Here is a 24,970-nt window from a genome sequence, read left to right as displayed (position 1 = left end):
ACTGACAGCATTGCTATATAATACATGTAGCAATGGTTCTTATTTTAAAGACCTATTTGAGCATGCCTTTGGCTGCTCACTCTGCCAGATAAAATATCCTCTTTCCATGAATGACAGAGGATGGGTAACCCTGTTCTGCCCTTGCCAAGTAGTTTTTGATTACAATCCCCTCATCCTGCAGATGCAGTCAAAATACCAAATTGGGCTGCCTCCTTTAACCAGGACTAGGTGGAACTCATGAATATTCATACATATTCATACACCCAACTTTCATTACACAGGAAAATTAGCTATGATTTTAATCCTCACGCCTTCCATACATCCCAAAGCCAACACGGAAATCTCTGCTCTACTGAAACACATCAAACTCCTTAATTCTGAGACCTAAATACTACAAATAGAGTCCAAGTTTACTCTTAATGGATTCATGGGAATCTCCACCACTAATTCTTGTGCAGAGATTCTTATCTTACATTGCCCCTTGAAAGGGCCCTCTTTCCCAGAAGCTAGAGATTCTACTTCCTGGGTCTCTGTCTTCCCTTTAGGCAATAAGAAAGTCAAACTAGTGTTATCTAGTTCTTTCCCTTTACTGACTTTTCCCTTCTGTCCTAATTTCTCAGCTTCCATTAATAGCCCACAGCTGCAACTCACCAATGCCCTGAGGCCAGTGAAAAACATGCCAGCTAGGCACATTCTATTCTTGTCAATCCCCTATGTTCGATTCTTGGTTTTTCTCCATTAGGCTGTCTTTTTCCTTCATGATACAGTTGTGATCTGTTCCAATATCTCAGCTCAAGTCCTCCAAAGGAGCCCAGTTTTTCCTTCCTAACCTGCAGGACTCCTGGACATTCATAGTATCCACCCTATGAAAGGCTGATAGGTGAACTCTCAAGTAAATCACTTCTCTAGAATTAAGAGATCAGAAAGGTTTCTTCCTTTCCACTAATAAAAGATAAGCAATTCAATCAATTGCCTGTCAGTGGAAAGAAGTCAGATCTTTACATCGCAGCCTATACTAAAGCTCCAATAAACTAAAACTTTGCAAAACACCACACCAAGTTAGATAAAAATAGTTGCAATATATGCCCCCAAATAACTAACTAAATTAGGTGCTCTTACAGATCAATATGAAAAAAGCCAACACTTTAAAATGGACTGAGTAGAGCCAACTCACAACACATGTAACTGCCTGGTAAGCATAAAACAATCACCTATAATCAAAGGAATGAAAGATAATGCCATTTTTCACGTATCAAATTAGAATAAACTGGTGCGCACAACCAGGAATGTTAGTTGGCTTTCTGGAAGCAGTTGGACAATAATATTCAACAAATTTGAGTAAACCAACTCCACACCTAGCAATGCAGACTAAAGAATAGTATAAACATCAGATAGGATAAAGGACTGATCACACCATACATTAAAATGGAGAGGGGGGCCCAATGCCCTTCAGTAGGTACCTGGTTAAACCATAATCTATACAACAGTTTTATGGAATCTAAGATTCCACTAGTTTTAGGACACACCATTACTTTATGCTCTGAGTAGGAAAAAGTGCTAAACTCTAATATGCCATCAATTTCCATGATGGATGTTCCCCCTGCCCCCACCATTTTAATATGTCTGAAATTGGAATGGATCTTTGAACTGATGAAAAGCATACTATACATGCATTTTACAAGTATAATATTGGACATGGAAATGGTCAGTTTCAAAAGGCTGAATTGAATCATCTCACTTTTATAAATCAATGCAAAACAAACAAACAAACCCTGGAAGAATATACACCAAGATGCCGTAGTGGCTATCTCTAGCCATAGGTTTTTAAATTACATTCTTTTCACCAAAAACTCATTACTCTTGTAATAGGATAAAGTCAATAAAATATGAAGTTATTACCAATTTCCTTCCGAAGACTTGAAACAGTGGATCTAGAGACAGACCCTATTGAGCACTTTAAGCCCATGCTGCTTTCATCCTCCACCGTGTTTGGCACTTTCACTGACCATTAGTACTCCTGTCAGAGGGCACAGCAGAAAAGTAAAAAAGGCAAAGTAGATGACATGCTTGGTAAGGGTGGGGGTTAGAAATTTTAGGGTAATAACTTAAAGCAGTGGATCTTGGAAATACAAAGTTTTTATCATAGGCCAATTTTTCCCAAATCCCCATTCTAACAGGAATAATGACAGGTATCATCAAACAGTCCTTCGTACATGCAGTTTTGAAGGGTGTAATTAATGCAGTGCTCACCCTGACTGGTTAAGGTATAATACCCACTACTCAGGTGGGGAAACATACAAATTAAGTAACTTCTAAGTCATATAACTAGTACCTGATACTGGAGAGTCTTGTTTCAGAGAATAACCTTTATAATTCTTTCCTATGCAAAAGACTGCTCTACAAATTTATGTCAACTGGGGTTTTGACTATAGTTGACTATACTATAATTCCATAAAAATCTTTGATGCTATTTTTACTAGGTAACAAGAAACTGGCATTTCCATACTTTTAAAGTTCTACATCGTTATTTTTCTTGAGAAATCTACATAAAACCTTGGTAAATCTTAAATGACCAGAAAATATCTGGCACTCCTGAACTTGCTAATTTATCTCTCCAGCTAATCTAAGTCCTATAAGACACAGGCAGGCCACAGAAAGGAAGTAACTAACACTCCCAGTCAACTCCATTATTTAAAGGAAATTGATAAATGGAGTATTTAAAGCTACATATAAAAACATTATGCCTTTTCAATAGAAAAATAACCAGAGCAATATTGTCTTTAATTAAAATAGCAATTACTCTACTTAACTTACCTATTGATTTTTTCCAAGTAAAAGGCTCTCTTAGGGCTGCATTTGACTTAATATTTTTGCTTATGTGAATTGTTGAAACATTAATGTCCTTCCTCCATTCTGTAGTAACTGACTCATTTTGCGAGGGGTCATTTATTTCAGCAGCAAAACCATTCTTAAGTTGGTTCTGCTGAGATTTCAATCACATCTGAGACACACAAACATATTTATGTGCTGTCATAGTTTACCTTTAAGTCAATTCATGCCTTTTTTAATTTCCACAAGTTTAAAGAATTCTTCCTTACGAGATCCTGGCCTTATGTAGGTAAAAGAATGTTATGTATCTTGTCAATTTTAGATATCTTACTACCTACCTAGAGGTTACTAGGACCCCAAGGGAATACTACAGTAACTATTAGGGAGTTTCTCAGAGAAGAAACTGTTCTCAAAGCCCTGAATTGTCACTGAAAAGGCCCTAACACCTCACAGCAGGATACTTTTACTAGTTCAAAAAACTGAAAATATTCCTTATAAACCGGGTGAAAACCAGTAACATAAGACATTTGTTCTTTATGAAAGAAAATCTCAATTCAGCTGCTAAAATGGCAATTATATACATCTTCCAACATTAGCAGACGATATGCCTATGTCAAGCTGAGGGCACATTTCTTGTGCCATCTAAAACCAAGGAGCCTGGAGACACACATCCCTACCTCTCCCCAACCAAAAAACCTCTCTCAAGGTGAAAATAGAGGGTCATAAGATTTCATTTAGAAACAGAAATCTTACTTTATTCCACCACATAGAGAGTAAAAGATCATTTGTCCCTCTGTAGAAAATATTTTTCCTAAGTTTGTTCTCCTCATACTTGTATTACAACTTTGACTAGATTCCTTTGCATTCCTATACATTCCCTTTAGTTTACCCCTCCTGGTCTATGGCAGGGTAGATTTTCAGAGCAGCTGCAAAGACAATTTTTAGAAAACACCCACTTTGACCTGCTTGCAATAGACTAAAATAACTTGCAAGGATAATTAAGTCAGTAAGCCATTTCTCCAGCTATAGATGCAATCTTAAATCAATTCAAATTTTTCCTCAAAAAATCTGTAGCTATTTTAAAAATCTAATAACTCTAAGGAGCAAGACTGATGATCCTGAAAATAAGAGGAACATCCATACCCTCCTGTAACTGGAGGATGCTTGTTAAATTTCAATTCTTTAATCAACAATATATTGGCAATTTTCTCTTAATAAATTTTGTTCCTTTTCTCCTGAAGAGGAAATCTTCTCAGATGATTTCACTTAGCATTATTCAGCATCCAAAGCCCTTTTCTTCTTCTGTCAACAAGACTTCCAGAGCTCTACCAAGACTCAAGAAGTGTGTTGGGGTTTGGGGGCGTCAGTCTAATTATTAAAAACATCGATTTACCAGATTTTGTTAACACAGTGACTAAATGCCACTCAATCTTCAAGGGATACATTAACAAAATATACCTGCTATGGATGCTGACTTCCTTCCCGGTGACCAGTAAAACTTACATCTTAAAAGTAGCTTTATCCAATCCAGTCTTCTCATGCATCCTTCAGAAGCTCTTTAGACTTTAACACTTAAATGAAACCTTGGTAACTATGTACATGAATCAAGTTGAAACAAAATTATCTGTAGTTTTTGGAAAAGTTCTTCCTCTACTGGAAAAAAAAAAGTGTGGAAGCTTCACTGGAAATTCAGAATTTCCAGGGAAAAGACAAACCATCTATCTATCTATAAACAGAATGGTAACTGTGTTTAGTTCAATTCACCAATTATGAAAGCTTATACATTTTCAGCCATGAAACTCAGAGTTGATGAGGTGGTAGTGACAATCAGCATCTTCTTTAATGTGTTTAGTCATCAATTTCCACAACTACCTCTGGCAGTCTGAGCACTTTGAGAGTGTGGCTGCCAAACAAAGCAACATTTTGCTATGGATTACTACACCCTAGGTGTGAGACAAGGAATTCATTAAGTTCCCAAAACAAAGTTTCTGACATTATTCATCAGCTAATAAAAAATTCTAGTCCAATGTAACAAAACCAGGCAAACAAGAACCACATTCAGCTGGACCACTTCATACAACTCTTCATGCTAGGTAGATGGAAACCAGTGCCATTTCTTCAAACTAAGAGAGCTCTTTACGTCCTAAAATCTTTAAGAGAAATGATCAGCTACAACTGTAACTGAAGGTAATATAGTGTAATCAGTACCATCCATTTTCCCTACTCAGTTCACCAAATATCAAAATCCTGAATATTAACTAGCCCTTTGCTCTCCACATTTCCATACCAGTAACACTGAATACAGCTGTTGAAGAAATAAAACCGTATCAAGATCAGTTCAGAGCTTCTCTCTCAACACCTGGTATGTTATCCAAACAGGTTTTAAAACACCTGTTATTAATTAGAATTGTCAGGTATAACCAGGTATCTTTCATAGGTCTTCCAAGCACAAAGCTTAGCATACATAAGCACACTAGGAACTGCCACACCCAGCCAGAGAGCAAAAGGGACAAAGTTACTGATTTAAAACACTTTAAGTACCTACATAATTAACATATCAAACAAAAACATAATTAGGTAAATTATTTCCTAACTTGCATGAGTCATTTTTCATCTTTTCTTTCCTTCCATTCAGAAGTAAACAATTGACTCCTAGTTATTTATAAGGTAATCAATGGCACAAAATCGAAATTCTGCCCAAATGAATATTCTAAGCTCTGAGAAATGCAGTCCTCAAGAATCCAGTAATTGATACCCCAGCTCAACCTATGAAGTTAATTAAAACAGACTTTTGTTACCTATATAAAATGTTCACAATTCTCAGCTCACTGAAAAATCACTACACATCAGAAAGAGCTTAGCATTGACAAAAACTGCCGAAACATGAAACATTAAACTATAATCATGGCATTAAGCATAATCTTATAGCGAATTTACTTTCCTAAACAACTTTCAGGAGAATATATTTGAGTTACAAGCTACATAATCTTTTTGAACAAGACCATCTTTACTTAAACAGGCTACCAGATACCTTGCCCTTATTCTGATTGTAGAAGTTAAGAGGTAACTTGCTTTAAAATACTTCTAACTTCACAACTTCCAGTGGGGTAGGATTTAATTTGTACCTAGAACTCTCACATGTTGACCTGGGAGTGATAGCTTAGATCAGGGGTCAGCAAAGATTTTCCATGAAGGGACATATGTTTCAAGCTTTGTGGGCTACATCTTCATATAGGATTAGTTTTTAACCCTTAAAAAATGTAGAAGTCATTCTTTGCTCAACTGTACAAAAGCAGGCCACAGGCTGAAGTCTGTGGACTCCTAGCTTAGATACAGAACTTAAACACTCATTTCCAATGTTAACTATCTCCCTGAAGCCAAAATCTTGATAGTAATAATGTATCTTTATATCATAACCATTTTATGAAATTAAACTTCTCATCCTTTAGTTACAATTTTTCTCTATATTCTTTGATCTAGTGAATTCCTCTCAGCCTGAAACAGGCTTACTTCAATCACTCCTCCTACGACCTTCATATTTACCTAACTTAAAAATCACATAGGATTTAAGTTGAGGACATGTCCAAGGTAAACCTAGGCTGAGCAAAAAGGAACTGAACCCAGATTTCTAAAATCTGCCACTTAATAAACATCTTAATGATAAACTTTGACAGTTTTGTAAATCATGTTAATGAATTATTTCAATAATTTCTAGGTCTGAAACTTTGGTAAGAGATCATTTTACAAGTTGTTATTACTCTGTAAAGCATACTAGTAATCACATTTTGGGCCTTCTCCGGCTAATTTGGAAATGGGACTTATGTTTAGACTTGCTAAACACAGGTTAATTTCAGAATTAGAAAAATATGGGTTATAATCTACTTTTTAAGTATTAATTTACTTTCTCTAGAAAGTAGAATTTACGTGTATTGGAAAGCCCTAGAATTTGCTATACCAGTTCCTTCAAAGTTGGGACAGCTATCCATTAATATATCTGATATAATCTTACCTTAAAATCACAATCATTCAGGTTCCAGGAGCTTCACACTTGTTTTAACCTTTTAATATTTTTGGTTCCTTCCACGTAATGCTAGTGCTCTTAAAGATGTGTTTTAAATATCCAATACACAATATTTAGATTTTGTATGAAACTTCCTAATGGCACAATAAAATTTTCCTATTTCAGTGCAATGATCTCTAGCAATTGGAAAAATAATACAATTAGAATGAGTACTTCATAGTCTCCCTTCAAACCTATACCAAGAAATAAGCCCCAAATATATTTACAACCCTAGGCTAGAGATGTGTCCTGCTTCCATGTTTAAAATAAAACTAAGTAACTGAATGTGTAGTACCTACTACATTTTAAAATCTTTCCTAATTCCACACAGGTCTCAAAAGACTATTAAACTAAAAAATAAACTAAATCCCAATTATGTGAAATCAAACTGAAAATGTCTTAGTAATAAATATCAACTCTGGCATTATTCCCATGTAAAAGCACCAAGATAAAAGTTTACTACAACATTCAGTCAGGGACCACTATTATTTAGAGACCTGTATTAAGGGATTTTTAGTATTGTATCATTTGTTTAAAAAAAAAAAAGTGGTATTCAGTATGATTAACTTTCACACTCAAAATGTGATTTGCTAAAAGAAATGCCAATTGTCCTGTTAATCCTTGAAATTCATTTTACAAGTTAAGAATTCAGCTTTCTAACTGAAATAGGTATCCCTTCCAAATGTGATCCAACAGCCTGGTTTAACAAAAACCCCACATAAACAAAATCTAAATATAAGGGGGGGGGGAATGATTATTTTGGGGGTGCACACACAGGTCAGAAAACACGTAACGATAAATGGGCTCCTATTGGTTTTCATGACTTTTAAGAAGTGAGCATGAAAATAAAATCTTTATTTTCAGTTATTACCCACCAATAAGAGAAAGTTAGGTTCACAGTTTTAGCTCTTGACACAAAGTGAACTAGGAGGCAAATTTACATCCATCAGATACAACTAATGGACCAACTTTTTAAAGTTCAGGCTATCTTGAAAGTTTGCAACATACCAGATATTGCTGTATTCTACAGTGACAGAATGCCAGCAATGGCTGACACGAAGTAGAACTTGTGAAGTGTTTTTAATAGGAGGTGCTTTCTATAGGTTGCTAAAAAAAATCAAGGTTTACAAACATTACACGTCCAGAAACAAGTTTAAGGAACTTGGAAGTCTAACCACAATGATTTAGGAGGGTGTATGTTGCAATCTCAAGAGGGGTCAATAGTCCATATGGACTAAATTAATACTTGCCTCTGGGTAGCAGGTATGTTTGTAAATATAAAATTATATTAGACATTAGCACCAGTGCAGAACACGCTCAGCATCATAAGATCCAAAACACCAGCACAAAAGTTTATGCATCATTAAAAACCAATTACCTCCTTCCTAAGATGTCAAACTAACAGGTAACTAGATTACAAATCTAATCCAAATGAATAACTCTTGTACTGTACAATTTCTCTTTTAGAAGTATATGGGAGAATTAATCAGCTAAATAGCAGACATTCTGATTTAAGATCTTCAGTATTTTTAAAATTGGACATTACCATACACAGGTAGAAAATACTGAGTGACAAAAGATCTTTAAAACTGTACATTAAGTTCCTTTCCTGTTTACCAATAAATGTGACCAAAAAAAAAAAAAAATCCTAGAATATCTGATCTGTTTGTTGAGAATTCTCTCCATGTATGTGGTGATGCTCCCATTCAAGGAACCCATTAACCTAATTTTCTGAGGAAGAGGTAAAAGATACTTACTTGTCACTTTCTGTGGAACAGTGATCTATCAACTTAAGACCAAAATTAATAGCAATATAGGAAATTCAGAAACAGTAAGATTTTTGGTTTATATTTCAAGGACGGTGCTGCTGTTCCAACCTTATAAAGTAAAGCTGTCTGCTCTCCAAATTCCAAAAATTAACATACCCCCGCCCCCCCCATCTTACCATACAAACCAGTGCCCTTTGGTTTCTTAAGAAAAAAGCAAGGGTTAAAAGGCTGTTGATTATGGAAGAACAATTTTGATTTGGGACCTTCCACACACAAATCATACTGAGTGGCCAGACACTTACTTTACAGAACAGTTTAAATAGTATGCAGTAGCCAAATCAACTTGTTCCACCCACCCTTTGGAGAGGAAAAAACCCAACACCCATAAAACTACTTCACTTGATAGGATGTGTACCAACAAGTAGCTTAAACCTTCACCAACAAGGTGTCTAGTTTGGTTTTTAAAATGGGGGACAGTCACACATTTTAAAAGTAAATATAGGTGAAATTGTCAATCAATTATAAATTTGAACCTAATGAACCATGCAGGAGCAAGGGTTAATAAACCAATGTGCTTTGAATTTGTTCAAGTACTGATAGTTCTGTATATAAAGATTTAGCATATATAACAGCTATCATGAGAAGTGAAAAAAGATTTTCCCCAGAAATGAAAATATTAAAACTAAGTTAAAATACATAAAGTAGTATTAGTATTCCACACAGCATAAAATTTGACAAATCAAAGTTTACATGACCCAGTTGACCATGTGTGAAAATGCAAAGCAGGTATTAAAACTGATATTATGTCCAATATTTAAAACCAGTTTGTAATTGAGAGAACATCTAAATCCTTAATTAAAAAACACAAATGAAGTGAAAGCTTTAAACTGGTACACACTGTTCACACCTATATTTCAAGTTTGGAAATGCATATTTGCAAGCAGCAATACAAAAGTATTCATGAAGAATGCATAATCTCTGAAAATTATGAAAACATCCCTGCTACCAATACATTTCTAAATACAAAACTGACTACCATATTGTTACTTCTGTGTAGCGAGAGAAGTTCATTTTCAAAACAGATAAAATTCAGTCTTTAGGTGTGAATGGTATGAATGACAGTCTTTTTTTTTTTTTTTTTTAAATTCTTAAGTCGTTTGGGATCCTTAAGCATGCAAAACCTCAGATGGGAGGGTCCACAAAGGAACCAGGGTTGTCTTATGGCATCCAGTTAAGCCAGAGCTGGGAATGCCTCAGGGTCATCTACATCAGGAGCAGAAGCACTTGACTGAAAAAGAAAGAAACCAAAATGAACAATTCTAGAATCTTGGATTGCCAGTGTCTACATTCAGACACGCAACTCTAAAAAATCATGAGGTTAAATAAAATACTAAGTAAAATGTGGCAAAAGCTTTACTTAAAAGTCAAAGTTATGGATCAGAATAAAACTATAAATATTTACAATGAGCCTTGTCCTAAGTTTTTATCAAAACCTATAAAACTTGCTTAATATCATGGGTTTAGTTTTCTAATAAATCACACAAGTAGACTCACATGGAATATGTGTGTGGAATTCTTACTTTGTTGTTTAGTAATTTTTTCCTCCCTTGCTCAATATGAATGGCATCAATTTGAAAGCAGGCTAAGAAACTTGTTACATAAAATGATTTAAGCAGCACATTCATCAGTGTTAGAAAGGGACCCAAGTGCTATTTATAAAGTACAAATAACAGAAATGTGTTGAAAGAGCCCATATACACAACAGTGATCTTTTTAAAAAAACCTGATGTCAGAGGAAGAAACAAGAAATTATCACCCATTATGGACAAGCATAAAATCTGTTATACTAATCTACCACTATAATCAAACACTGACAGACTAAATCAAGTAAATGGGTCCCCAATTTGCACATCAGGTGTTGAGAATTCAGGAAGGCATCATTGTTGTTTCCTAGCCATACCATTAGAGACAAAGAACTAACTTAACCCAAGTATTACCTCTAATACTTTAATAATATCTAGTCATGATACTTTGGCATCAAACAAATCAGAGTTCAAATTCATCAATTAGTAGGGCTTCTATCAAAATATTTCTTAAGAACTTGTTTCATGTCACACACACTGTGCAAGGCATTAGATTATAAAACTAGGACATGAATGAATTCCAGCTTTCACACTATAGTAAAAAAAAAAGTGACAATATCATCTTGTGTCACACAATTATGGACACAAATGTTATTAATGTTAACATTTAGCTGAGACCTAAAAAAAGCAGCAAAGAGTCAAGGCAAAGGAAGAGGCTGGCATTTCAAGTAGACCTTAGCAAAGGCCAAGAGTTAACTTGGTTCCCTGTATCTAAATTTCTCCTTCTGTAAAACAGGGATGTCAGTGTGCTAACAAGAATTAAGTACCTAAAATGCCTAGCACAGCACCATGACCAGCACCTAATAAGTACTGAACAAAGTGATAATTTTACTAGCAGCACAATTCAATCACTTTAAATACTTTAAACAAAAATACAGCCTAAAATGTAGTTTCTTGAAGGTATGTCTACTTCTTTTTTCTTCTATTCATATCCCCAAAATGGACATAGGGCACTGCTTTACCAAAGAGAGGTCTTCAAATTACTTAAAGAAGTCTTAAAATTACCTTGTCAGTTCTGCTGCCACGGTTTGGACGTCCACCACGCCCACGGCCACCTCGCCCTCCCCTGCCACCACGTCCTGGGCGGCCAAGGTCTCCAAAATTGATCTCCAGCTGAGACGTTATATCATTTGCTGGCTTCCGGAAATGATGGTCCATAACCGAATCTTCAGCATGAGCCTAAAAATTTAAGAGTGGGCCATGGGATGATTAATAGGAAAGCAACACCACTAATTTCTAAATAATTAACTTTCTTTTAAAAAGACCAAAATCCAATCTGCACTTTGTGTGAATATATCAAAAATGATATGTGTCCTTCAGATGAAGACTTCTGGATAGATGTAAGGTTTCTACTGGTGATTAACTGAATCTCTTTTTAAGTTATGAAGAGAACTCTGGCTCTGTACTCTTCCAAGTATGACTTGGGAAAAGAAGTCACGTATAAACTTCTCAGAATGCGTTTCTGTTCATGTACAACTATATGTTCTTCCCCATAAACTGGAGAACTACAGATTCAAATGAAACACAACTTTACATCAGGGAACCTTGAAAGCTAAGCACAAATAAATCCAAGCCTTAAATATAGCCAGGTAACCTTAAAGTCAACATGTTTGTGGAATCCAGATCCTCCTCTGTATTTATGTATAAGGTATACCACCCACTCTGCAAAACAAAACAAAAGCCAGAGAATTTTACACTGTTTAATTCTTAATTTCTTCTTATATGTTTGGGATGAATGTGTTTTAATTTTTTTTAATGTTTACTTTTGAGAGAGAGCGAGAGAGAGACAGTGCGCGCAAGCAGGGGAGGGGGAGACAGAGAGGGAGACACAGAATCCGAAGCAGGTTCCAGGCTCTGAGCTGTCAGCACAGAGCCGGATGCAGGGCTTGAACTCACAAGCCGTGGGATCATGACCAGAGCCGAAGTTGGATGCTTAACTGACTGAGCCACACAGGCACCCCGGGATGAATGGGTTTTAATCTTCTAGTTGGAAACTTTTCTTATACTACTTGAAAAGTATGTTTTAGTTTTCCTAAATACAGGTACAATCCTTTTCTGAAGGAACAATGAACATTTTGTTCTTCCTAAATGTTGTAACACTACAACTGTTAATAACTATCCTTTAAAGTACAAGTAAATTTTGTAGTTATATCTATGTTTTCACCCCTGTAATTGTCTAATATCCAAATTGTCATTCCTCAGTGCTAGGCCAACCTAATCTAAAAGGCAGTAGAAGGTTCTTTTTAGAATATCCATTTAAGTTAATGTTTAAATGTAAATCCACAAAACAACTGGCAAATTAAAGTCAATTATATATACGAATTGCTTAATTTTTTAAACATTTGCTACTGCAAAGCAACAGTATCAATTCATTAATTAGAAGTGTTTTATAAGTTTCTAGAGCACAGAAGCAAAAAAGCCTAATTGATACACTACTGAAGCACCTCAAAGGTTGTACTACACTAATAAGGACAAAGTCTGGATGTTCAGGGCACATCCCTTTAAAGCAGCTAGAACAAATCTGCAGTTTTTTTTCTAGAACCATGAAGGATAATCAGGAACTAAGAGCTCTGACTTCAGCTGTCAATTAACAACCTAATTCAGTTTTCCATTTCTAAAGTTTCTTGTTTTTCCTAACTACTAGTTTGTTGTGAGGATTAGGATATGTAAAAGAGAAAGAGCACTTAAAACATACTACAACAATCTTGAACACCTATACATAAACTGCAAGACCATATATGTCAATAAGGCCAGATCTAAACAGGTACCCACATCACAAAAGCAACATGAACAAAAAGGATCCAAATACATAAAAGTGGTTTGATAACAAACATGTCCTTGTTTTAAAGTTATTCATAACAAATTTCACAACTTAATTTTCAAAAATTTCTAATCATATAAATCAGTTTGTATAATTATTTTTGAAAAGTTCAATGTAAAATAGTACTTAAAACTACCATACCTAACCCAAGGTCTATAAAATGCATGAAGAGACTTCAGGGTATTCATGAATCATGTAAAATAGATCAGTATTTTGTGTATGTGTGTCTTGTTCTAGAGAAAAGTTCTATCGGGACCCCAAAAAAGTTACAAATCATTTTGTCAAGTTGCCTAAGTAAATCTTTCCCATTTTAACCTAAGCAGTTTAATTACTACAAATTAACAACCTCTCCAAGATGAACTTTCATGATTTTTTTAATCAGGAATCCTATTTGCTTAACCCTAATACACAACTTTATCTGCAAAAATTCCAAAAAAAAATAACCAAAGGCATTCAAATGAAGCAAAAACATTTTTTTTTTCCTACAGGACTTGGCACTTAAGACAAAGTCCCCATTTTTATGGAGTCAATGCTTAAAAAATCATCTCTAAACCCAGAATATTTAAGTCTCTTCAACCTTTATTTCAAAATGTTTCCAAGTTTGTTTCACAGCTATTTGTTTAGAAAATTAAGATGCAATATCTTACCGAATCTTTTTATTGCAGGTTGCCTTAGTAACAAAAACATTTCAACTTCACTTTATAATCAAAATCTCACACTTGTACAAGCCCTAAATCATGGGCAATGGGCCATTCCTCTAAGAACCCGCCCCTATGACTGTTACCAAATCAAAAACCACCAACATGCCTTTCTCAAATATTTTTGTTAGTAAACCAATTTGCTGGTTCCTGTAAGACATCAATCCTCAGTAAAGGAAAACATTTTTTGAAGAGTCTTGATTATTATAAATGGCACAGGCAGAATTTGAAAAATTTAATACTAATGAAGCCACTAATTTATTTTAGATTAAACCACATGAATATGCAAATCTTTCAACTGATTCCCAGTTAGGCAAGACTTTTTAAATATTAGCACAACTCTGAAAAGACCTACCTTATTTCTAAGACACTAATTTTATGATACACAACTAACTGCTTTTTAGGAAAAAAACAAAACCACATTAGATACATTGTGGACTGATTAAAAGGACTACTTTTCTTGACACATATAGTAATGCAATTTATTTCCTTTTTGAAAGTTTATCTACCCCAAATGATCCTAGGTAAAGGTTTTCTAAAAACAGATTACCCATGTCATATTTTAAAAAGTATAAATACAATTCAATACACATCTGAACATTTCCAAACACCACAAAACTTAATTTTACCTCTTCACTCTTTGACTTATGAAGAACAAATCCCTTCTTCCACTGCCCATCAGCACCTTCATTTGGTTTTCGGATATTAAATTCTACTTTTGCCCGGTCCTTATTTTGAATAGCTTTCCACTCATCCAAAGTCATTTCTTTTGGACCCTCTTCCTTTACTTCTTCAACTTCATTCTCCCTGTGAAAACATATTTGTTTTATAGCTGGTAGTTCTTTTAAAGCTGATAAAATCCTAATTTACAATTATAAGGAAGCAGCTAATCTTGACTAGTTGGTATTCTTTAAGAGACTACTCAAGGACAAGAAGACCCCAGTCCTCTTTGTAACCCAAAGGTTAACATGTAACTTGGTGGAGGCTAGAATTCAGTACTTGTTGAATTAGTGAAAGCATAGATAAACTGAGGAATATACAATTTTGAATTATCTTTACCTAAAATACACATTTCTTAAAAACCTATTTCTTTAAAACCATACATACCCTTATGTGATTAAAATATTAGGCTTAGCTTCTCCTAAAACACTTTTTAATTTTCCTAATTTCCCACAATATAGAACTTATAACAAAAATATAGGCAATCATCTAGGATGACTGAACAACCAGGACTCATATTCTAGAATATAAAAGAACTATTCCTCTATCCTTTCTTTTATCAACTAACGCTCATAGCAAAACAATTTTAAAAGCCAAGTACACCTATAAATCCAAAATCCTGTATACTCCAAACTTTCAAATCAACCTGACATGGACAGGAAACTGCAGCTTCACCAATACTGGAACCTTCCACAAAACACACCAATTTCAAAACTTAATACTAAATTAGTTAGAACTATTATATACTATCCTTTCCCTTTTTTTCAAAAACAAAGCATGGGCCTAGGAATCCATTATTTCAGTCTAATCTCAACTTGTAATTGTCACCAAACAAGTTGTTTGCTATTTTGGGAGCCTTGCTTCCTTCCAATCCTTCCAAAGATAGCAGGTGACTCAGTTAGCCTGAGAGCTCAAATATCTATCTCCCTTCCATGCTACTTTTCACTGTTCGACATATCCTATCTTAAAACTTCCTGCACCAAGTTTACACTTAATAAATGATACCTTGGCTAGCAATATCAAATCCAACTGTCACTTTGCAAATGAGAAAACTAAGGATCAAAAAAAGATCCTTGTTACTCCCAAGTCATGACACAGCCAAGAATAGAACTCAGCATACCTTTACCACGTCATGAGATCATGACCTCTATCTTCAAGGGTTGTTGTAACGATCAAATGAAATAAAATAAAGGCTCTGGGAACTAAATATAAGGGAGTTAATCAAAGTCAGCCTGTGACTCTTAATCAAAGCTATGCTTCCTAAATTTATACTTCCACATATAAGATGGAATACTATATTCAGATTCTCCCCTGCTCTAATGTCATAATCTTGATCTTCTTTAGCCCAAATACCCTCAATTGTATTCCTGGGTCCTGAGCGAAAGATTTGTTTGCAGTACACTATCAATACATTAATTTCTTCCGATAAACAGTTTTACCACTCAAAATTATGATTTCGTAGTTTCATATAAGTGAAATTTATATTACCCCAAGTGTAACAGATCACTTAATACCATGTATGTTTATCTACTCTAATAGTAAATTATTATTCTTTCTTCAAACAAACCCATGGAATATGATACTATTACCAATAATGGTTCACTGTAGGCGCAACTTTTGGAGAAAAAGAAGAAAAGCATCCCCTGACTGATTTAAATATACTCTGATTAAGATTACACAAACCCGGGGTGCCTGGGTGGCTCAGTGGGTTAAGCATCCAACTCTTGATTTTGGCTCAGGTCATGATCTCACGGTCGCATGTCAGGCTCTGCCGACTGTGGAGCCTGCTTGGGATTCTCGCTCTCCCTCACCCTCTGCCCCTCCCCCACTCGTGGGCTAGCCCTCTCTACATAAACAAAAACCCTAAATAACTAGCAATTACACAAACCCTAAATAACTGGCAATTCCAGACTTTAATCCATATTACTATATATAATAAATGACTGGCATGTAACTTCTGCTTGGGTTGATGGAAACTAGAGGAAGGCAGTAAATTATTTCCACCAGCATAACTTGAACTTTTACAATTCTTCCACCCTTGAATGAAAACTTCAAAACCAAGTCTTATATCTAAAAAACTCAGAAAATGAAAAGGATTAAGAAAGCCAGTAAATTAGTAACATATTCTGGCTCTTGCTCTCCTCATACATTTAAAAACAAGACAGGGGCGCCTGGGTGGCGCAGTCGGTTAAGCGTCCGACTTTAGCCAGGTCACGATCTCGCAGTCCGTGAGTTCGAGCCCCGCGTCAGGTTCTGGGCTGATGGCTCAGAGCCTGGAGCCTGTTTCCGATTCTGTGTCTCCCTCTCTCTCTGCCCCTCCCCCGTTCATGCTCTGTCTCTCTCTGTCCCAAAAATAAATAAAAAACGTTGAAAAAAAAATTTTTTTTAAAAATAAAAAAATAAAAAATAAAAACAAGACAATAATGCTATGTTCCAAATTCTATGGGGGGGGAGGGGGGGAAGCCTTCAGAGACAGAGAAACCAATTTTAAAATGGTCACATTTTCTAGTTTTAAACTATTTTGGAATAAAATTTATATAGACTCCAAAGTACTACCACCTATGCATTCTAAATACTACAATTCTCTTATGTCAACCATTTGGTCTAATTTTTAGAAACCCCCAGTTTTAGCTTCCACCTATTCAATGTCTCTGGACAGCTATCATCACTAGGATTATTCATTACAACTTGTCTACCACATAAAGTATAGCTAAATAAAATGCAGGGCATCTTTTTCCTATTCTCCATTCTCAGGTTAAACAGTTAATTTTTGTTCTTAAGGTGAACAAGTATTACTGTTCATACTGTAAAATACGCATTTTCCTTATCTTTTAAAAGACAACAATGGTAATTTCAAATAGAAATATCCATTTCTATTTTTCAAGCCATTATAGTCCAATATAAAAACGTGTAAAGCAGTCCTCTAAATAGATACTATTTGAGGGATTGGGGCACCACAAAAGTCTCCGGTTAAAAACCACCAAATAGTAACATTAAACCTGCATGCTCTTTTCTTGGTAAAAACCCAAACTGATTGCAATGCTGGGGCATTACCAGTACACATAAAACCACTTACTTATTTTCAGTGTCTGCAACTGGATGTTCTTCACCTTCAGGTGTTTCCTCAGTCACATTTGATTGATCCAAGTCACTGCAATTATAAGATATTGGTTTCTGAATGTATTTTGGGGACTCTCTAAGGAAAAAAGAAAAAGAAAAGCATCTAGGTCCATTTACATGTAGCTGAAGAATTCTTTATACAAAAATGTTTTAAAGTCTTCACATTCCCTAACAATCTTTTCTTACTAAATAAACTTCCCGGTAGACCTAACAGAAAATAACTTAAAACTGCATACTAATTCCAAGTTATAGTTCAAGTACTTTATTCAAAAAGTAGCAGGACAGAGTAGCTTGCTCAAAAACAAAGTTTCAACAGCCTATCAAACTTTTCTAATGACCACACAGGTCAACAGCTAGAAAAGGAACTATTAAAAACATACAGGAAATCAGCATACCCAAATAACTTAAACGTAGGGTTTGAAAAGCTACACTGCCATATGAAAAGAAAAATGAACATCACATATATTAAAATATAGAAAAATTGGTCATTTGACATATTGTATTCAAATACATCCAACGAGATAGTATAAGGAAGTAGCTCAGATGAGAGCATCTGTTCTTGTCCTAGGACAAGTAAAACTTAATAGGTATAGATAAAACTCTAATAAAGTATAGAATCTTATTTAAGCATTATTTTAAAAATTCAGAATACCAACGTTAATTCATCTTTGACAGTTCCCCAGTTGTGAGAGCCGCTACCTCCACGTTTGTCTTCATGCTTCAGGCCACTGTAATGTGAAAAAGAACTAACAAAACTGAGTTAACATAGTACTCTTTAATTCTAGAAATTCAAATTTTGTCTAATTAAGGAAGCAAATTCACATGTAAAAATATAATAAAAACCTATATAAGACTTACGATCTATCACTTCCACTATGCCTATCAAATTCACGTTTGCCACGAGAATCAAATCCATCTCCTCGGCCCATTCCACGTCCACGGCCTCCTCGACCTCTTCCAAGACCACCACGGCCTCGGATAGGCCGATCAATAATCGGTCTACAACAAACAAAAAAATATTATATACCTCCTCCAAGGTTTCCAGAAAAAAAAAAAAATAAGGAAAATTCATCCAAAGGCTCAAATGCAAAAACATATTTACTGGCTAATAATGCAGTGGTTAAACACGTTTCAGAAAATTCAAAACAATCTACTTCTAAACACAGAAATCAGAACTAGGAAGCTCCCCACAGACGAGAAATTTTTGCTTTCTCTAAAACTTTACTGCCAGTGCCTATACTTTTTCATGTTTATTCATTTCGCATTATAATCCAGTAAAACCACTACACCTCACCAATACACTTCAAAATAAAAATAAATGCATCTAATGTGCACAAGTCATCTGTTTTCCTATAAACAATTACCCAACAGGACTTTCCTGCTAACAACATCTGGGGACAGTAAGGAAAAGAATTATCCACTGATTCGATAGAAGTATTTCATTACAAGAAGTCCAAGACTGAACACTAAAAACTGTCACCAAAATGTTCATAGTAAAACAATGCATACACTCAGACATTTCTCTAAAAAACTGATCAATGTAACCAGCCACACTGCCACCTGGCAAATTATGCCCAATTTATAGCTTTGTGTTAATATATGACTCTATAAACTGACAAATATGAAGAAATTAAAAAATCTTGCCTATCAACTGAAAATTCTCCTCCTTCACCCTTTTCTTCAAGTGGCTTTTCAAATCGCCGTTCACGAGGTGGTCGCCTTTCTGGTCTCCTATCAATTATTTTCCCTTCACCCTGCAGCTGTTGATCAGGTCTTCTTCCAACACGTCTTATTCCTAAAATGATAAATAACCTGCATAAGCACAGTGTTTTTGCAACACAAAAAATTAGGCAGACTACCGAAAAGACAAAAAAAGAAAAAAAAAGTTGCTATTCTTTCAATCCACTATCCAGCACTTGCTGCTGAAAATGGCAAGTGGGCATCTCTATAAAGTATAAAAGTACTTCAGAGAAATTCCTATTTAAAGACAATAAATTTGTTTCAAACTTCTATTTAGTTTGCCAAATCATATCCCACTCCCTCCCCAAGCATTCCTGTAACTGACTTGTAAGTCATCAGGGTAGCCATTATTCCTCTCACTTTTCAAGATGCCACAATCCCTTAATTTAAAATTCCCACTTTTAGAAATTTTAGGCATATGATACATAGTGGCTTTCAACACACCAAAGATTAACACCAGTAGCCATTCATTAGTTAATACTGAAGCAAATCAACACACTCACCAGATAAGGACCCTCAGAAAAACAGTGAAGGCCACCTACTTTATTTTACATAATCTGGAGGAAATGAAACTAATTTCTATGAAATTACAAAACTGATAGGAAAACAAATGGCACAGAGGACTACATCTTCTAATTAACCAGAAAAAAGTACCATTTTCCTCTATTAATTTTTGTATGTATTCACATATGTATCCATCCATATCCATTCACAGGGACACACACTGAGAAAAAAAAAATACTGCTATGCAACCACTAGGAAATAGTCCAATCATTTCATTATTATAAATGGAGAGCTTTCTTTGTTTGCCCTTACAAGTATCTTTGTTTCCGAAGAATCTTTAAAAACCACACACACATAGATCCCTTTAAAAACAGTATTTAAGTAATAAAAACCATCACTAGGTGATGGCTAAAACATTTACTGATTTCCTCATTAGTTTTTTCCTGTGTCAGTGGCCCACAAAGACAACCAATAATTTCTGCCCGAGTCAAAAAGCAGCTGAGGAATTGGTTTTGTAACAGGATCTTAAGTTGATTCACTGATTCTCTCTAAGAAAGTGACCACCACAAGAATGCACCCAATCATTCAGTTGCTTGTAACTAAATTCAAATGGTAAATATCAAACTCTTAAATAAAATTTTAAGGTCCAATCCACATAAACTCTCAGGGTAGACCACAAATGTTAGATCGTAAGGCATCTTAAACAAATGCTGTCACAGGTATAGTGTATTGGGGTGGAGCTATGGAACCAGTCCTTTAATAATGATATTCAACAAGCCAAACACACCCAAATGAACAATGGCTTCCTTCCCCACCCAATATTCATTATTATGCTTACAGAACCTAAAAAATTTACTAAATAAATTCACCCAATGACAGATATTTTTAAAAATTCAAACTTTTCTTACCCTCTTATCTGCACTTGCAAACTCATTTGATTTGCAGTAGATTCCAGGCTTTCAATTAAAAAAAAAAAAAAAAAAAAACTAAAAAACACCTTAGTCTACACTCTTAGCGATGTTCCGTGTCAGCTCTCAAATTCTTCAAATGGACAAGCTATGAAACTCATAAAACACGAAATACATATCTAAGATACTTCTAGCATTTGCCAGGACTTATCATCCAAAGGCAAAGAACACATGATTAGGTAGCAATTCTTCCCACTGCAAGAGGCAGGGAGACAGTTTACAGGTCTATCCTTCTCCAATGCCCACAACATCAACTGACAGGTAGTAGGGATCTGAAATCTTTTTCATTCAACACTTTTCCTATATTTATATGCTTGTGTTTTATGCAATTTAAGGTTAACAAGTGAGTGCAATGTATTGCTGATCTGAAGAAAATGTTGACAGCTAATATGGAAGTTTTCCTAAGGAAAGGGTACAGAGTGTGAACTCAGTCCTGGTTATAAATTTATGAAGTAATTCCATAACTTTGTAACCTAAAATACTAGGTTTGAGGTTAAGAGCTTACCTCAAATGTGGGCTTTATGATCAAAACAACTGAGGAGTTTAAACCAATCTTCATGCTTTGAACATTCAAAATGGGTGAACACATTTACCTGGTACACTTTGATTTATACATTTGACTCAATTTTTTCACACTTTTTTTGGATTAGTAATCAAGGGGGTGACCTTGAGCAAAAAATAGTAAATAATTACACAGGCCTCTGTTACTCAACACAGAAATTAAATAATTATTCCACTGTGCTACAGGTTGCTTTAAAACTTAGATTAAATAGATACTTGGTCTAATCAATGTGCACACATGCTTTCCAACACTCCAAATTGTGCTTCTCCCCACCCTGTAATTTTAATACAAGAATTGTTTTGTTTTAGTCATCACATAGGTTCTTCATTCCAAGCATCACAGAAGTTCTGTATTAAAAAAAAAAATCCCAAAGCAAAGCCTAATATCATAATAAATCATAATTGTTGTGATTTTTAAAATTAGTTGAATCAATTCAACTAAAATGAGAAACTACTACTTTCACGAGCACGTGGCAGTGAAGAATAATTTCAACTTTCAACGTAAAAAGGCAACTCCAAAGATTCAGAGCTTAAGTTCTACACCTACCTGCTACCGATCGAGTACGCTTTTTTCGGATCCTCAACTGTTTTTGCTTTTTCATCCATCACAGAAGACAAACCAGCAATAAGAGAACGCAAAAATCAACCCCAAGACAACTGTGACCGGCCAATGAATCCTGACCATGCTTCATGCACATGTGGAGAAAAAGCTACAGACTCAAAGGAGCTCTGCCATGGCTAACATTGTGACAGCCTCTGCACTCATTTCACCACGAGGCCCAGGCGGGGCCACCAATATGAAATACTGAGAGGAGGGGTGACGGGACAGAGGACGAGCCTCAGGATTTCCTGCAATAACAGATCTTCGTTCAGAATTCCCGCTTCTGCTTGCTACAGTGTAACAAAATGTCTCTTCCCAAAAGCTTCCTTCACTCCAAGTTTATAGTTTTTAACAGTTAAGGGGATGGGGGAGGCAATAAAGTACATGTGGCACCTGGAACAGCAGCTTGCTCCACAGTATGATAGCGTAGGACACAGAACTAGCTCAGGTGCAAACTCCGACCCCCCCAGCTTTTCAGTGGGGTACTCCGCGCCATCGTGGGACAAGATGGCAGGAGAGAAGCCAACCGCACCTCAAAGCAGCCTCGGGAGAGCTCCGTGCAGCAAGAAGCTGTGGACCCCACACTTCCCCGTAACTACAAAAGCTTCAGCAAGTGGCTAGCTTCCCCGAACCTCGGTCCACGCGCTCGCCCGCCAAGGAATCCGGCGGGAAGGCAACAGCCTCCCAGGATCGCGAACACGCTCGAGGAGCAGCTTATCTCCAGAGCACGCTCCTCCGCTCAGAAACTGAAGCGGGAAGGGGATGGCTCCAGGATCCTTGCAGGTGGTTTGAACTTGGGGCTACCACGCTCCCAGCACCTTAGCGGGACCTGGCTTTTGTCGTGTGGAGGAAACGTGAGGAAATCGGCGGCAAAGTCTCCCGCGGACCCTCAGGACTCCAGAAGCAGGTGGTAGCCGTAAAGTCCCCTCGCTCCTTCCCTCCATCCCGGGTCTCCCCCACCTTCTACCACAGCTTTACCTTCTTTCTTAAGCGCCACGGGCGGCTGCGTCTCCTCTTTCTTGTCAACCACGCCGACGTTGGGGGGCAGTGGGTTCTTGCGGTCTTTCTGGGACTCTTTACGCAGCTGTTTGCCTGCCGCGTTGGAGTTGGTCTGGGCTGCGGCCTGAGCTGCGCTCTTGGCCCCGGGGCCCCCAACGCCGCCCCCGCCGGCTTCTTTTTTCTTGTTCTCTGCTGCCTTCAACACCTCAAAGGGGTCCGATTCGTCGTCAAATAACTGGTCGAATCGGTTGGTGACCACGCAGCCGAAGCCTTCCTGTAAGTGCCCAGGCATGATGGTGGCTCGGCGGCGCGTTCCTCCACGGATTGCAGCGGGCCGCGCCGAGCCAAGAGCGCCTGCTTCAGCTCTTCCCACAAGATGGCCGGGCCGAGAGAGGGGGGCCGTCTTCTCTTCCGGCGCCAGGCACACATCCGGGAGCGGCCAGCGCCGCACGGCACCACGGGGTATGTAGGCCAGAGTCGCTTTTCCTGAGGCGGCTCTCGGCTCCAAGACTACAAATCCCAGAATGCACGGCGCTGCAACTCTTCGCGCGCGCCTAAGAGGAGGGACCTCACGGAGGGAGTGGAGCGTGCGAGCTGAGGGCGGGGAAGCGCTGTGGTGGGCGGAGTCCTGCCACCTGCTCTTGCCACCCTTAAACTCTCTGGGTCTCGGGCAACGCTGAAAACAGGAAAACGAGACGGCGTATTTTTCTCGCGAAAGTTCTCTGTCTTTGGTTTTACTTACCCGCCTCCGGCCCAGGGCTAACTTTCCCCACCTCCCCGGGGAGGGTCAAGGTGACTCCAGATTTTACAATTAGAGACTCACAAACTTCCAGGGCTGGGAGGTTGCTGCCTCGCGCAGGCATGTCCCGATCTGTTCCAAGTTCTTAGCTGCCCAGGTGTTGGAGTCGCCCTGTTGCACCGCCAATAATGAATCGAGACTCTTGTGTTTAAATGAAGGAGGAATACGCTTTCTCTCGCGGGGACGTGAACTCGGTTAGCAGAATGAAAAAGACCACTTGAACTATCACACAGGAGCATTGCGCGCCTTTCCTGAATGTTGCGATGGGTGCTTTACTTGCTGTTAACTCTTAACAGTGCAGCACTAGCTAGATACGGGGCAAACCTCAAAAAGGCACTGTTTGTAGGAACACTTTCTGAACTCGATCCAATTGTCCATCAGTGTCCAGCAAGGTAAGGTTGGTAAAATGTGTTCAAGAAATAATATTGTAAAGCATCTGAGTGTGTGGGGTGCTGAGAAATGCAGCGAGGAGAGGGAAATGTGTCAGCAAATTAATTGCTGTTATTAAAAGCGTTGATATTAGTTGAGAATAGTAAGGTCCATTAAGGCAATAGATGTCAGTGCATATTCAAGCATATTTGGTAACACTTAAAGAGTATTTAAATATATCACCATAACTTTTCAACCTTTTCCCATTTACACAAAATAGAAAATGTGTCTCTTATGTTCAAGGTGTTACAAATAACCTTAATCTCAACAACAGCTTGTTAGGTAGTTTCCCCTTTTCACAGCTGATGAAACCATTTCAGAGGTGAAATGAGTTACCAAATTCACACCTCTTTAAGTGCTAATGCCAGGAGGTAACCTAGTCTTCTAACTCCACTCTGAGACTGTTGACATCAACTTTTAAATCCAAACTCTGCCTTCTGATAGAGGTCAGTCCATTATTAGTTAATTTCCAATCTTTAATAAGATTTAAATACTGTTGCATGTCAGGCAGGGTATGTAAACGTGGCTGAATGTAATCTTATCAATTTCTGAGCAAATTTTAAATCAAATCCTTAACAGGGAAAACAAGAGTCGTATTTCAGGCATGTGGCAGCAAGCCTGGTGATTTTCATGTTTCTAAATCCAGCCCCACTCCTCAAAGTCACTTATTTTTCTGTCATCTCAGCCCCTGCCACTTGCACCCCACCCG

At 37.0% G+C, this 24,970-nt stretch overlaps 1 protein-coding gene across 4 annotated transcripts; it reads right to left on the bottom strand.

Annotated features, from left to right (window-relative positions):
* Positions 1–7,723: 7,723 nt before the first annotated feature.
* SERBP1 (SERPINE1 mRNA binding protein 1) lies at positions 7,724–23,426 on the bottom strand. Of its 4 annotated transcripts, none has more exons than XM_047082194.1 (8): positions 23,013–23,426; positions 19,305–19,455; positions 18,519–18,659; positions 18,317–18,406; positions 17,617–17,736; positions 14,450–14,627; positions 11,307–11,480; positions 7,724–9,946 (listed from the first exon to the last, which is right to left on the bottom strand). In XM_047082194.1, exons 1-8 carry the CDS (start codon positions 23,323–23,325, stop codon positions 9,890–9,892), a joined length of 1,224 nt encoding a protein of 407 aa, XP_046938150.1. In that variant the 5' UTR covers positions 23,326–23,426; the 3' UTR covers positions 7,724–9,889. The 4 variants fall into 4 exon arrangements, with proteins under 4 accessions (XP_046938150.1, XP_046938152.1, XP_046938153.1 ...); XM_047082196.1 differs by having other exon boundaries at positions 18,317–18,388; XM_047082197.1 differs by having other exon boundaries at positions 17,617–17,691; positions 23,013–23,425.
* Positions 23,427–24,970: the final 1,544 nt, after the last annotated feature.

This window comes from Lynx rufus, unplaced genomic scaffold (genome assembly GCF_022079265.1).
Source record: "Lynx rufus isolate CCGP_SWC_20201006 ecotype Redwood Valley unplaced genomic scaffold, mLynRuf1.p SCAF_2, whole genome shotgun sequence".
NCBI classification, from domain to species: Eukaryota; Metazoa; Chordata; class Mammalia; order Carnivora; family Felidae; genus Lynx; species Lynx rufus.
This window is presented reverse-complemented; position numbering and strand designations above follow the sequence as displayed.